The 16186-nt window shown below is 40.4% G+C and overlaps 1 protein-coding gene across 1 annotated transcript; it reads left to right on the top strand.

Annotated features, from left to right (window-relative positions):
* The first annotated feature begins 3606 nt into the window (after positions 1 to 3606).
* TICAM2 (TIR domain containing adaptor molecule 2) lies at positions 3607 to 4629 on the top strand. Its single transcript, XM_075541408.1, has one exon. It carries the CDS (start codon positions 3643 to 3645, stop codon positions 4360 to 4362), a length of 720 nt encoding a protein of 239 aa, XP_075397523.1. The 5' UTR covers positions 3607 to 3642; the 3' UTR covers positions 4363 to 4629.
* The last annotated feature ends 11557 nt before the right edge of the window (positions 4630 to 16186 follow it).

The raw sequence follows: 16186 nt of genomic DNA, 5'->3' as shown, positions 1-16186 counted from the left end.
AACAGTCATTGCATGATACCCACCTACCCGACATGATCACTGAAGACAGACGTGTGTGTAAGCAAACATGGTGAAGAAAGCTGATGGTGCCCGGCTATCAAAAAGATACAGCGTCTGGGGTCTTAAAGGCTTGAAGGCAAACAAGCGGCCATTTAGCTCAGAAGCAACAAAGCTCACAGAGAAGAAGCACATAGCCTAAACGAATACAAGGTGTTGAATGGACCATGTAGCAGACACCAAGGAACAAAAACAATCATTGGGTGATCACCTTCCTCACATAAACGCTGAAGACGAAGGTGTGCATAAGCAAGTATGGTGAAGAAGGCTGATGGTGCCTGGCTACTGAGACATATAGTGTCTGGGGACTTAAAGGCTTGAAAGCAAACAAGCGGCCATCTAGCTCAGAAGCAATAAAGCCCACACGGAAGCAGCACACCAACATGGGTGATCGTGAAGGGCAGAGGAGACCAGGTCTCAAACAACAAAGGCAGGGTGGTGGTGGGAATCACATCACCATGAATGAGGGGGAGTGTATGATGGGGACCCAATGCCCATCTGTAGACAGCTGGACATCCCTTCCAGAGGGGTAGTGGGGAGGAGATGAGTCACTCAGGTTTCAGTGTAGCAACAATGAAACTCAAAACCTTCCTCTAGTTCCTGAACGCTTCCTTCCCTCCCAATCATCATGACCCCAATTCTACCTTGTGGACCTGGTTATACCAGAGGATATACAGCGGTGCAGTAAGGACCTGGAAACAGAGAATCTAGGACGGACGAACCCCTCAACACCAGCAGTGGGAGTGGCGACACCAGGAGGGAAGCGGGTGTAGAAAGGGAGAACCGATCTTGGAGGTCTATGTGTAACCTCCTCTCTGGGGGATGGGCAATGGGAAGGTGGGTGAGGGGAGATGCCAGGCAGTGTTAGATAAGATAAAATAATTATTTATAAACTATTAAGGGACAAGTGGGGAGGGAGGGGAAGGAGGGAAAAAAGGAAACCGAGCTGATTCCAGGAACCCAAGTGGAAGGCGAATTTTGAGAATGACGAGTGCAACGAATGTATAAGGGTGCTTTGCTCAACTGATATAAGTATGGATTGTGATAAGAGTTGTATGAGCCTCAATAAAAAGATTTATTAATAAAAAAGAAAATGCATCCTGCATATCAGATATTTACATTATGATTCATAGCAGTAGTACAATTATAAAGTAGCAACAAAAATAATTTTATGGTTGGGAGAGGAGGGTCACCACAACATGAGGAATTGTATTAAAGGGTTGTGGCCTTAGGAAAGTTGAGAACCACTGTCCTAAAGTATTTTTATTTGTCTTTAGGTAAATAAGATTTCCACTGTTCCCCTTGAAAATTGATCATTTGGCAAGTAATCCCCGGGTGGAACAACTAATTTACATGAGCTTCTTGACTGTCAGTTTGGCCATTTGAACCCACCCAGTGTCTCTAAAATTGTAAGGCTTGGAGATCGACTCCCAGACATTCGGTCACTGGAAAATGCAGAGTATAGGCCTACTCTGACACACGCGGGATTGCCCTGGGCGAGGATCCACTGGATAGAAATGGACTTTGAGGAGGGAGTATGGGGGGAGTGCTGACCGCCAACATGCTCTAAATCTTTACTTAAATTCCATTTATATGAGCACTTTCATTCTCAACACATCTAGATGTTCCATTCTGGGTTTGAAATTTTTAAAATAAAAATAAAATAATGAGTGGGTGTAGACTATAATTATCTTTGTTGATTTCATCATAGAAAATCACGCCTTTGTTTCAGATTTCACTCACAAACTGAAGTTCGTTTTCCCTAGGTGAATAAAATATGTTCCTGAGTATTTCCAGGATTAACTGGGGAAAGATAGTCTTTACCTTTCACGCACCTTTGTTACACTCTCTTCTCCACCTACCCCACCCAAACAACAGTGCCTGATCCCAAGGAACCCCTTCCCCCAAAGTTCTGAACCAGGAATACCTAGATATTGACATGTCAGATCTCTTAGTGTTGATTCAGTAGAGCCGTGGCCAGCCATCTTTCAGTTAATTGTTTTGTATTTACATTTGATACAAAAATAAGCTTTTTTGTCATTTATATGTTCTGTTCCTTTAAATTTCCTCATTCTAGTTTATACAGCCTTTGGATAACAATTCTCAAAAAAGTTCACCACCATTGAGTCGATACCAGCTCCTAGCAACCTATAAAACAGGGTAGAACTGCCCCTGTGAGTTTGATCTTTCTCCCAAGGAGAGTGGTGGTTTCGAACAACCAACCTGGGGATCGAAGAGGATGAATTTAAACAACATATGGGGGAAAAAGCTACAGTTCATTGTCACTAAAATACTTTATTTCGATCTGGAGGTTTATAATGTTAATATAATGACATTAAAATTTTCCAAATGTCTCCTGCTCTATTAAACCAGACCCTCTGTTTAACTTGCCCTGTCACAAGCAAACAAGTCATTTAGTTTTCCAGTTATTTATTTGTCAGTCTTGGAAACCCAGAAGAGGAGTTCTACCCTGCCCTATAGAGTCACCATGAGTGAGAATTGACTGTATGGAAGTGAGTTTTGAGATGTATTGTAATCGACTTGATGGCAGTGAGCTTATGAATACACTTGACCTTTTCAAATTAAATGAAAGTTTCTGTTCTTTTTTAAATCATTTTATTAGGGGGTCATACAACTCTTATCACAATCCAGACATACATCAAGCACATTTGTACATTTGTTGCCATCATCATTCTCAAAACATTTGCTTTCTACTTGAACCCTTGGTATCAACTCATTTCTCCCCTCCCTCCTCTTCCTCTCTCATGAACCCTTGATAATTTATAAGTTATTCTTATTTTGTCATGTCTTACACCGTCTGATGTCTCCCTTTGCCCACTTTTCTGTTGTCCATCCCCCCATGGGGCGGGTTATATGTAGATCTTTGTGATCGGTTTCCCCCTTTCTACTCCATTTTCCCCTTACCTTCCTGGTATCACTACTCTCATTATTGGTCCTGAGGGGTTTATCTGTCCTGGATTCACTGTGTTTCCAGCTCTTATCTGTACCCGTGTACAAGCTCTGGTCTAGCCAGATTTGTAATGTAGAATTGGGTTCATGATAGTGGGGGTGAGGAAGCATTGAAGAACTAGAGGAAAGTTGTATGTTTCATCGTTGCTACACTACACCCTGACTGGCTCGTCTCCTCCCCACAACCCTTCTGTAGGGGGATGTCCAGTTGCCTACAGATGGACTTTGGGTCTCTGCTCCACACTTCCCCTGATTCACAGTTATTTGATTTTTTGTTCTTTAATGCCTGATACCTGATCCTATCAACACAGGCTGGTGTGCTTCTTCCATGTGGGCTTTGTTGCTTCTTAGCTAGATAACCGCTTGTTTATCTTCAAGTTTTCAAGACCCCAGATGTTATATCTTTTGATAGCCGAGCACCATCAGCTTTCTTCACCACATTTGCTTATGCACTCGCTTCATCTTCAGTGATCCTGTCAGGAAGAGTCACCACTCATTTTTAATGATTTGATTAAATGCACAATATCCACCATTTTTGTTATTTCTTTCTTTTTGTTTTTCCTTTTTAGAGTGAAAAGAAATTCTGAGAAATAAAGTTCTCCTCTACTAACTTGGATGTTTATAATGGGTATTGGGAAGTCTAAAATAGACCCCTGCTCTCTTTCTCTCTCTTGGAGTAAAACCCACAGTGTGGATGCAAGTTCAAGACATCATGAGTCAGAATCCCCCAAGTCAGGAGAAATCTCCCTGGGTGATCGGCCGGCACATAGCAGTGCAACAGAAGAGCCAGCAGGAGAGCAGGGGGCAGCTGGGAGAGTGGAGGAGATGCCTGAAGAAGAAGCGGAAGAAGATGAGGTGTTCTTCAAATTTGTGATACTGCATGCGGAAAGTGACATAAGTGAAGCCCTCAGAGTCCAGAACCTGCTACAAGATGACTTTGGTATCAAACCTGGAATTATCTTTGCTGAGATGCCATGTGGCAGACAGCATTTGCAGAATTTAGATGATGCTGTAAATGGGTCTGCATGGACCCTCTTATTATTGACTGAAAACTTTTTAAGAGATACCTGGTGTAAGTTCCAGTTCTATTCATCCCTAATGAACTCCGTCAACAGGCAGCACAAATACAACTCTGTCATACCCATGCGGCCCCTGAACAACCCCCTGCCCCGAGAAAGCACTCCCTTTGCTCTGCGCACCATCAATGCCCTAGAAGAAGGGAGCCGTGGCTTTCATACTCAAGTAGAAAGAATTTTTCAGGAGTCTGTGTATAAGGCACAGCAAACTATCTGGAGAGAAACAAGAAGTATGGTGCAGAGGCAGTGTATTGACTGAGACAAACACACAGTACCTGAGTGGCTCTCGTGACACTTTGTCTTCATTCTAGGATATTATAAAATGAGAGACTTATTATTACCAATGGCATAAAGGGAGGCCATCTCTGCAGGACCACCTATGGAAATGTACCTTTTAAATAATATATATAATTATATATATATATTGTTAATGAAAATATGTATCACCAAACATATACCCATTCAAAATTTCCATTTACAGAACAATGCTATTGATTACATTCTTCATAGTATGTCACTGTTCTAACTGTACCTATATTGTTTCACCATTATTTAACTTTTACTTTCTTGGCCTCTTAACGTTTGCATTTGGGTTTTAGAGTTACTGTTGTCTATTGAATCTCATGTAGACAAGTCTTTAAAAGAGCAAAGTATTCAAGATTGACATTATTTATTAATTGAGCTACGCTGTTGCTTTGTTTACCGATGATGTCATTGGATATTTTCAACTCAAGGTTTAAAATGTAGATCCAGGTATTTCCCCAGTCTCGATGGATACAGTATCAAGTCTGATTTCCATAAAAATTTGATGTTCAATTAAACATTTTTCTCCTTTTGGTCAAGATCCATCTGCTGAGTCCTTGGTTAAAGCACTCAGTCCTGGCAGCCAGACACTAACCATCTCCTCAGGCTTCATGGTACAGGAGATGATTGCTCATGTGGGCCATTCCACGTGGAGGCCACTTCTTCCTGCAGTTCTTGGGTCTTCGTTGTCTCCAGCTCGCAGTAGAGACCCATTGTTAAATCTTGGGTGACTTCTGGCAACCTTTCACGGCAGCAGGTGCGATGGAGCAGGTGCGATATGTAGTACTTGTCCATGATTTGATCAACGAGATTATCTGTGTCAAGAATTTTAATAGTTTTTGTTTGTGGTTGTGACAGAAAGTATTTTCAATTGATATTTCTTGAATTTAATCTTGGGCACAAAGATATGTGACAGAACTTTTAAAAAATGATAATGTTTCCATTTACTGAATTTTGTTCTTTTCAGAGAACACAAAAGCCCATGGCCCCAAGATACCTGAGCATTTCTCTTGAGGCGCCCTTGATAAACAGTCAATAGAGCATTCTTGTTATGATCAACTGGAAGCACAGATTGCAGGGAAAGGAGGTTTAGAATGTCGAGTGATAATTAATATGATGTAAGTAGATGTAAGCACGGTAGAGCTTTTTAAATTAATCAAACGTGCTTTTCTTTCTGTTGGAATTTGCAGGGCAGGTTTGGAGATGGTAATTACTATTGCTTAGCAGCATACATGATAGTGTGCTGGTTAGAAACTTCATGGAGTGCTGATGAGACGTCCCCTGGAGCCTGCAGCTCTCCAGCTTGGTCCTTGTTCATGACAGGGTTTTATTTGCGCAGCTTCTGAATGGTATATGATTGCATGTGCTTGACCGGTGTTCCTATTGAAAACATGACCTCCCCGTGGCAGCCTTGACAAATTCTCACACACGGTGCCGTACTTTCTCATCCGTGGACTCGAGCTACCTGAGTGGATATGTACGTTTGCGGATTGTTTTTAGAGACTTTGGGTAGAGTGTGCAGTTTCACCTCCTTTTCTAGTGCCGCAGAGACATGACGAACCAGAGAAGCCCCAAACTGAGCTATTCTTCCCCTCCCTGCCTTTCTGTCCATCTTATATCAAAGAAGCAACACCAAGTGCAGATTGGTGGTATGGTGAAATGAGTCCTGCTGAGTCAGGAGGACTGGTTTTAGTCCAGTCTCTGCCACAGTGAGTATGACTGTGAAATGAAAACATTGGATTGTTGGGCCTTTGTTTTCTCTCAGCAAGTGAAAAACTAAGAACCAGAAAAGGGAATGAGTGAAAAAAATATAATTTTAGAATGAGACATGTAGTTGCAGGAGGATAAACATACACTTACAGTTAAGGAATTGTTTGATCTGTTCATAGCTTAATTGACTTGAAATCCTTTCTATGATACTTTCATAATTACTGAAAGATAATAAAAATACATTGCTTACTTAGGTTTTAAATATATTTTTTCATAGGGACCAAAGAGTCATTGTGCTTAATTTTTCTTTCTTCTTAATCCCTCATAGTACAAGGTTTGGTCACATGAATTTTGTCATCTTTTAATTACATTTTTTCACAAACTTTTTAAGGCCCTCTCATACTTCTGAGTCCACCTCTTCATGGTTCCAAGTCCAGAAATCCTACAAGTCAAACCTCTGACTCTATTAGTACTTAATAAATGAGAAGAATGTTTTCATTGCCTGGTGACATTTCCTTGACATCAAGTCTCTTTCTATCACAGTCTCTTACTACTCACTTTTCTTTTTCAATTTTAAATATAAGTATTTCTTTGTGTATTATTTGGTCATAATGTTCCCTGTATCTCAAATTTTGTGTACTCATGCACCATTGACCTTCATGCCTGCCAAACTTGAAGCAACTAGTGCTGGACAGTATTGTAAAAATAAATGTTTGTATTCTTTATCCTCGCCTAAGATCGATTTATGCCTCCAGTGAGGCTCAGTAGACCACTAGGCCTTTCTTTCTTGTGCACCTGAGTCTAGAAGCTCTTCTAGACTCCGTTAACTGGCAAGTGGTGGTTGCCAGGAAATAGAAGCCAGGTTTACTGCTTAGAAGGTGTGTATGGAAGGTGAGATTCTTAAAACTGAAGTACCATTGCCTGGATCTCAATGAAGATTATATAAATGTGTTTTGATTTTTTTAAAAAGTATCAACCTGCACTTCCTTACAGAGCATCAGACTCAGTGGTCAGATTCAGTTGGTTTCCACGATTTTGGCAGAACTAATACCTAATGTTTTGTTGAGTTTAGCAAACTGGTTGTTAAAACAGCTCTAGTACTCAGGGTACTCTGAAAGGTGGGCCACGGGGAATTGTGAATATAAATCACAAGTTTGTATTCCTTACTCTTTTAACAGCCATCTGTACAGCACTGTACTGCAAAAGCCTGTAATAATGTCCATTCTGTCCACAAGTACAAGAAACGAAGCTCCACTTGTAGTATTTATTTATTTCATAGAGCTTTTTATGCTTTTGAAGAAACACTCCATACTCCATTTTTGTTCCCTTGTATTTGTTACTCCAGTAATATATATATATATATGAAAAAATGCCAAACAACCAGCGGGTGATACGCTGTGACTCTTATCAGCTTTGTGTTACCCCCAAATTCCCACAAGATATTATAAATGAATTATGCGACTCATAAAATGCTTAAAGGACTAACCGTATTATCAGAACAGCGGCTGTTTTGTTTATCAGAAGCTTAAAGGGAGTTTTGAAAGATGAACATAATATATTCAAGTAGAGAAGTTGCCTGTTTCTTGTATACCCAGCACACGGACCATTGTCTAGTTGACCCACCTCTAAAGGAACGGGTCCTACTACTACAGTGAAAAGATGGTTACGAATAAATCACGCGGCCGATGAGGCTCGGCTGAAAGTGAAGGGTGTCGCAAGTGAGGACAGCAATCAGAAGCAAATGGAAATATTTTAAATAACAGCTTTATTGTTTTTGTCAGATATGATTTAGTATGTTAATGCATTTTCATTAATATTTTTAAAATCTTTCTTACAACAGAATCTAGTGTTGTGTTCCTCTTTTATTCTTATTTAAGGATTAACTATATGAAATAATAAACTACCTTTCAGTGTATATATATTTTTTAATAAATCATTTTATTGGGGTCTCTTACAGCTTTTACAACAATTCATACATCCATTGTATCAAGCACATTTGTATATATTCTGCCATCGTCATTTTCAAAACATTTTCTTTCTACTTAAGTTCTTGGTATCAGCTCTTTTTTCCCCCCTCCCTCTCCCACCTTTCCACCTCGTGAACCTTTGATGAATTATAAATTGTTATTATTTCCATATCCTACACCGTCCATTGTCTTTGTTTACCTATGTTTCTGTTGTTCGTCCCCTTGATGGAGGTGTCAGTATATATTTTTTAATACTTAAAATGGTCATTAGGGCAGCAAACCAATTTATTTATTTGAATCCCACCACTTATCACACCTGGTTTGTACTTTTGGTTGATGAACAAACAATAATGGTTAATAACTATATGCTGAAATTAACAGTTTTAATAGTATATCATCAAGATAATAAAACTGAAGCTAAAAGGAGGTCAAGAGTTACTGCTGTGTTATTTGTGAATATACATACGTACATACATGTAGATATAGCTCCATAAGCAGGGAGAGATTCTGGGGAAATGCACTATAAGGGGAGGAGCTTTCATTCCGAGTACTCTGTGGATATTCATGCCAAACTAAAGCTACACAAAGAACAGTATGAGCTGTGCCTTATGTGTTGGTTACTGTACTTTCAGCTTTTAGAAACATAAACCTGGTGTCATATGACCTAAACCACAAATTATTATCTAATTGACAGTGGTTCAAGAGGTTTTTTAAAAACCCAGGTTCTAGCCATCTTGCTCCGCCATCCTTAGGGTTTCATTTGCATTCCCCTCAGTTGTACCATGGCTGCTACAGTGTCTGGCCCCACATATCGAGGTGGCAATGACCAGCATAACAGAGTGATGGGAGTGGTCTGCCTAGTGGAGAGAGCCTGCTTCTGATTGGGGGGTTATTTCCAATCCGAAACAAGTTCCACACTTCTTCTCAGAGTGGTTGTGGTTGTTCAGTGCTGTTGAGTGGGCTCTAACTCGTATTGTTCGTATGTCAAACAGAACGGGGCATCGCTCAGGGGCTGCCACCCTCACCATTGTTCTTAAGCACGAACCGGCTGGTGGCCAGCGTGTCAGTCCATCGCGGTGCGGGTCTTCCTCTTTTTCTAGGACTGGCTGCCTTTTCCAGGGACTGATCTCTCCTGATAACATGTCCAAAGTACACAAGATGAGCTCTCGCCATCCTCCCATCCAAGGAATATTCTAGCTCTACATCCTCCAAGATACATCTGTGTGTTCTTTTGGCAGTACAGGTACTTTTAATAGGCTTCACCAGCCCTGTAGTTCAAGTGCAGCAGTTTTTTGTCTTTTTTCCTTATTCATTTTGCAACTTTCGCATTCATACGAGGTGATTGAAAATACTACAGCTTGGGTCATGTGTACCTGTAGTCTTTGAAATGACACCCTGGCTCTTCAACACACTACAGAGGTCTTGTGCAGTGGATTTGTCCAAGGCATATGCCGTTTGATTCCTTGACTACTATGTCCAGGAACATTGTGGATCCGAGTGTGGGGGAAGCCAGCCCTTTACACTATCACAGGTCCAGTAAGCACAATTATACAGTGAAAACGTATGAAGATTACAATATAGTCATAGAGAATAAGAGAGACAGGAGAGAGAGTAAAATGAGGGAGTCAGACATTTCATGTTAGCATGCTCACCTCCTGGATGGCCATGATTTCAACAACCAGATCCGCGCACAGCATGGGCAGAGAGGATAGGAGAGAGATACTTATTTTTAACTAAGGCTTATGTATCTTTGGGGCATGCAAGCCCCCTAATGACAGGCAAAGACATAAGATGAAATTCTTGACCATGTCAAATTTTTCTTTGCTTATGATGATGTGGTCTGATGACCCAGTTGTGGGGTTTTTTGTTTTGTTTTATTTACAGTGAGCTGTGATCCATACTGAAGGCAGCAGTCCTTGAACTTCATCAGCAAGTGCTTCACATCCTCCTTGCTTTCAGCAAACAAGGTTGTGTCATCTGCATATCACAGGTTGTTAAAAAGCCTTCCTCCGATCCTGATGCTGAGTTCTTCTATTATCTGCTCATCATACAGATTGAATAAGTTTGGTGAAAAGATACAACCCTGACACACATCTTTCCTCATTTTAAACCAGGCAGCATTCCCTTGTTCTGTTCACACAACCACCTGCTGGCCCAGGTACAAAATGAAGTGTTCTGGAATTTCCATTCTTCTCAATGCTTTCCACAGTTGTTAAGATTCACACAATGGCATTTCTTTGCATAGTCAGTAAAATGAAATTTAACATCTCTGATATTCTCTGCTCTCAGACAAGATCTATCTGACATCAGCGTGCCCTCTTCTGAATCTGGTTGGAACCTCTGGCAGCTCCTTGTCAATGTACTACTGCAACTGTTGTTGGATGATCTTCAACACAATTTTACCTGCGTGTGATATTAATGACATTGTTCTATAATTTGGGCATTCTGTTGCATCAACCTTTCTTTGGAACTCATAAATATGAATCTATCCAAGTCGGTTGACCAAGTTTCTGACTTTCAGAGTTCTTGGTACAAGCCGGTAAGGACTGCCAGTGCTGCGGCATCTTGTAGAAATATTCAGTTGGTATTCCGTCTGTTCCTAGAGCCGCTTTTGGCGAATGCCTTCCGTACAGCTTGGACCTCATCCTTCAGTACCATTGATTCGTGACCACATGCTACCCCTTAAAATGGTTGAATGAGTTCCCGTCCCTTTTGGTAGAGTGACTCTGTGTATTTCTTCTATCTTCTGTTGAGGCTTCTGGCATCATTCAATATTTTGCATGTAACATTTTTCATTATTGCAATTTGAAGCTTGGACTTTTTTTTCCCCTTTAGTTCATTCAGCTTAAGCAACATGGAACGTGTTCTTTTTGGTTTTTAAACTTCAGTTCTTTGAAAATTTCATTATAAATTTTTCCTTGTCTTCTCAAGCTGCACTTTGAAAATTTCTGTTCAGCTTTTTACTTCATCATTTCTACCATTTGCTGCAACTATTCTATGTTCAAGAGCAAGTTTCAGGTTCTCTTCTGACAATCACTTTCGTGTTTTTTTTCTTTCCTGTATTTTTAATGATCTTTTGCTTTCTTCTTGTGTGATTTGCTTGATGTCACCCACAGATAGTCAGGACTTCTATCATTAATGTCCAGTGAGTCATATCTGTTCTTAAGATGTTCTTGAAATTCAAGTGGGATAAATTCAAGATAATATTTTTATTCTTGTGGACTTGTTTTAATTTTCTTCAACATAAACCTGATTTACATATGAGCAATTGATGGTCTGTTTCAGTCAGTCCCTGGCCTTGTTTGGATTAAAGATAATGAGCCACTCCATTGTTTCTTCCCATAAATGGTATCAATGTGAATCCTGTGCAATCTAGCTGGCAAAGTTCATGTGTATGTTTGCTTTTATGTCATTGAAAATATGTTTGCAATGAAGAAGTATTGCAAAATTCTATCATGTGATCTAGCACTAAGACCATATTTTCCAATTATTGTGCCTTTCTCTTTGATACCAATCTGCATTCTAATCGCCAATAATTATCAAAGTATCTGGATTGTGTGCTTGATCAACTGCAAACTGAAGAAGTTGATAGAATTCTTCAATATCTTCATCATTAGTTTTAGTGGTTGGTGTGTAAATTTGAATAATAGTTATATTAACTGAGCTGCAAGAGCCCCCAGTAAAATTATGAGGAAAAAATGTTGTATTAACTGGATTTCCTTATATGTGTGTCAATAATATCCTATCACAGACAGCATTGTACTTCAAGAAAAATCTTGAAATATTCAGTGTGACAATGACTATGATGTACATCCTCTTGAATTTGTCATTTTAGGTATAGGAAAGCATATGATTGTCTGATTCCAAATGACTAGTACCAGACCATTTCAGTTCACGCATGCCTAGAATATTGATTTCTATGTGTTGTATTTCATTTTTGACCACTTTCAATTTTCCTAGCATCATCCTTCATATTTTACATTCCAAATTCTGATTTTTAACAGATCTTTACAGGTGTTTCTTCTACTTTGGGTCATCAGCAAATGAAGGCCCTGAAGGCTTTGCTCCATTCGTGTCATTCTGGTCCAGTCTGCTGTGAGAATGCAGCTTTCTTTCCCCGGTATTTTCAGTGCCTGCCAACCTAAGGGGCACATCTTCTCACAGTGCTCTGCTACTATTCGTAATATTTTCTGTGTGTCTCAAACGGGACCACTGCCACTAATAGGTTCCAGTGTTAATCGTGCGGAAGTGGACAGTCTGTTTCTTCTTCACAGTCTCGTCTTAGTCTGGAAGTGCCACTGAAACGTGTGCACCTTGTGCGACCCTGCTGGTGTTTGAATTGCCAGTGACAGAGCTTCCAGCATCACAGTGATGCACAAGCCACACAGTGTGACAAGCTGACAAATAGTCGTAAGTAGACAAGACTTGACCAAGCCATCTCACTGATCAACGGAAGACCTTTTAAGAAAGAAGGCAAAATAGGAGACCACTTTCCATGGGCTCGTTATATGGAAAATTGAGTTGGGGGTCCCAGTTGCCAAAATGTTAGGTAAGTTCATTATAAATATCCAATTTGGGGGCATCTCAGATTGGAGTACATAGTACTTCAAGTGCCACCTGTCATACTTAACTGTTGGGTAAAGCAGTTTCCCATGTTAGATAAAGCTTGCTGACATGTGACTAGGGTGAGGCCCGCCCCGGGGCGGATGAGGAACCATGGCTGCAGCTGGGTTGCTGAGGAGGATTTAACGTATGTGCCCTGGGAAGTCAGCACTGTGCCTACCTTCCTCTTCCAGTCGGCCTCCCACTGCCCAGCCGTGAGACTTCTGCTGAGTGGCCTGTGATGTGATGGTATGCTCTGTATTGACAGGGTTGGCCTCGGGGCAAGGAGAAAATGCCAGAGAGATGCCAAGTACCTGATGAAATGAAACAAAGCCTCTCAAAACTGACCTTGTGAAGCCAGTGACCTAAAGGAATGAATGAATGAATATAGGAGTTTGAAGTGGTAGATGTCGTAGTCTATGAATCTGATGTTCCTTATGGAATTCCAAGTAGAAAATGTTATTAGATTTTGAACATTAGTGACTGGATACAAACAATACCCTCATATGTATTTTTATTCTAAATCATATTTGGTAATTCTGACTATCCATTTAAACATTGTTTGGATTGGAGAACATAGTACTTCAAACATCATCAATTAAGAACTCAGAGAATGGAAATGATTTGCCCTACAGCTCAGTCAGTAACTTAAGGAGGAGGAGGGAGGCGGGCAGAGCAAAAACAGATGCTCTTTCTTCTCCTTGTCAGTGAGCTGGCTCTAACAACTGTTTACTCCAGCATCTCTATTCAGTCACACTCCCCTTCTGGTATGAGCAGGAATTGTTCCGTGGGAAAATAACTCCTTTATTTGGGAGCATGCTCCTCCCATTCTTGTCAAAAAAGAATTTGTTCTGAGTCATTTTACTCTAAGGTGAATAAATGGTAGTGCTTTCATTAGCCAATAACAGTGCCTTCCGTTAAGCAGTTTCATATGCTAATTAGGAAGGATCTTTTCAGCTACCTAGGCAAACAGCTTTAAATCAAGAAGTCTCCATAAACAATCCCCTCCTAGGGGATTCCCATCTATACATTGAACTGAACAGGACACATAACCGGTTTTGTCAGAATATTTATAAATAAAAATACCATCACATGAAAGTATCCTGGAATTTTACTAGGGTGATTATTACTCAAAACCACAGAGTTGGATATTTTGAGTGAATTTTATGGTGTGTGAATTGCACCTCAATAGGGAACGATCTTTAAAACAAATCGAACAACAAACAACACTGAGAAGAGAGCACGATCACAGTAGCCACTTTGGAGTGCGATTTGGCGATGGGCAGTAGTGCTGAAGACGGACACATGGTGTGACCCCGTATAGATACTTTCCCGCAGATGCTCAGGAAGGCAGGTGTGAGGAGGGTGTGTACTGCAATATTCCTTTGTAATACTGAAAACAGGAAACAATCCGGTTGTCAAAAGGAGAAAGCATAAATGTATTATAGGATGTTCATACAATCAAATATTATAGAAAATGTGAAATTACTCACTAGATAAGCTTTAAAAACAATGCTGAGGAGACAGAAAATATAGATTATATGGACAATCTGATATCATTTATATAAAGCTTAAGCAAGACAGCACTATATTTTTAATGAGTACACACAAAGGAGATGGTCTCTTGTTTTCCATAGTTTTCTACATGTTTGAACATTTCATGATTTTTTTAAGCTAGCACATACCTGTAAGTCATGTAGAAGTTCTTTTCACATGCAGTGATTTAGGCAGAAGTAAACTAGGAGATTGTCAACAGAAACACATACACAATGTTAATAGAAGATCTATTGTATCAGATGACCAGACTTCGTCTTACATATTTTGGACATATTTCCAGGAGAGATGAGTCCCTGGAGAAGGAGATCATGCTTGGTGAAGTCGAGGGGCAGCAAAAAGGAGGGAGGCCTCCAAGGAGATGGGTTGACACCGTGGCTGCCACCATGGGCTCGAGCACAGGAACAATTGTGTCGGTGTGGAACTGGGCATGTTTCGTTCTGTTGTGCATCGGGTTTCTGTAGGTCGGAAACAACTTGATGGCACCTAACAACAGCACAAATTATCTCAGACAGTTAGCTTACATTATCATCAGTCTCCCGCAAATTCCTACAGAATTCCCCACTATTCCCAAAGTCTATAGTATGACAGAACTTGTCGTATTCGGTATTCGTCCCAGGAAACTGAAGCGAGATACGTAAGCACTTTTCTTAACTAGTAGGTAAGGAAGTCACTGGAATATCTTATGGTCTGTCTCCAAAGCCTTGTAGTCTTGGGCTCCATGATGTGATTTTAGTGAAATCAGTCTGATTTTCCCATGGTGGAGAATCTTAAAAGGGGTTGTCAAAGAGAAAGCTATAGAAATGTCTACGGGATCAGAAGAACACCATGAGCCTGCTCTACTCTTAGTCTTCCTTACTCAATATGATACCTTGTTCAGTATGAGTGAGAATCAGGAGATCTGACTCGATCTAGCTAACTTTGCTACTCTTCGTTAGAAAACTCCATGTGTTGCAGTTGCTGATTTCTGGTATTTCCCCCCAAAAGTACTTGTATAATTATTTCTGAACTCTACAAACTGAGGTCTCTTATCAATTCTTTCTTTTTTGTAATTGTTGTTGTGTTGTCTTCACTTCACCTTTTGAATAAGCATCACTCACCACTTCACTTTTTACAAACGCCATGCCCTTTGGAAGCGTGGATGCTATCAACCCCATGCTCTTGCAGCGTCTGGAACAGACAGAGGATGGTGGTGCCATTTGGATCTCAGCAAGGATTCTAGTATGCTTGACATAATCCTTCAGAGCTGCTTGGGGTTTCTGTTCTCCTTTCTTTGTTGTCCTCTTGGCTCACAAGAGAGGGAGGAAGGGAAAATGTGGGTAGGCGGGAAGAGTGCTTGTTTCAGGAAACGTCATGCCACAAAGCTCCTAGATATATATGTGCACTTCTGGATATCTATGCACTGCCACCCCAACTCCCCCTTCCCCCCAAAATGGAAATTTTTTTCAAAGCTATGTATTTAATTTTTTTTTTTTTTACAAAACAACCATATCACCTTCAAAGTGCTCTCAATTACACTTAATACATTGGGCGATTCTGCGATTGCATTCTTGGAAATATTTTTCAAGCTCATTTGTTTGTATGGCTGACAGCACCTCCCTCATTTTTTTCTTCACCTTTTCTATGTTGTCAAATCACTATCCTTTCATGTTCCTCTTCATTCAAGGAAACAGAAAGAGGCAGCACAGAGCAAGGTCAGGTGAGTATTTGGGGCAAGAGAGACATGCTGTTTTTTGCCCAAAACTGAGGCGCTGAGATGGCTGCATGAGCAGGTGCATTGTGGTGGCAAAAACCAGTTCCTCATCTGCCACAAATCAGGTCTTTTTTTGTCGCATCCTATTACACAATCTTTTCAGAACCTCTAAATTGAAAGCTTGATTAACAGTCTGACCTGGTAGAACAAACTCCAAATGCACTAACTCCCTCATATCAAAAAACAAATGTGCA

Source organism: Tenrec ecaudatus, chromosome 2 (genome assembly GCF_050624435.1).
Source record: "Tenrec ecaudatus isolate mTenEca1 chromosome 2, mTenEca1.hap1, whole genome shotgun sequence".
In the NCBI taxonomy this organism is placed as follows: domain Eukaryota; kingdom Metazoa; phylum Chordata; class Mammalia; order Afrosoricida; family Tenrecidae; genus Tenrec; species Tenrec ecaudatus.
Note: the sequence above shows the minus strand (reverse complement) of the source record. Positions and strands in the feature narration are given on the sequence as shown.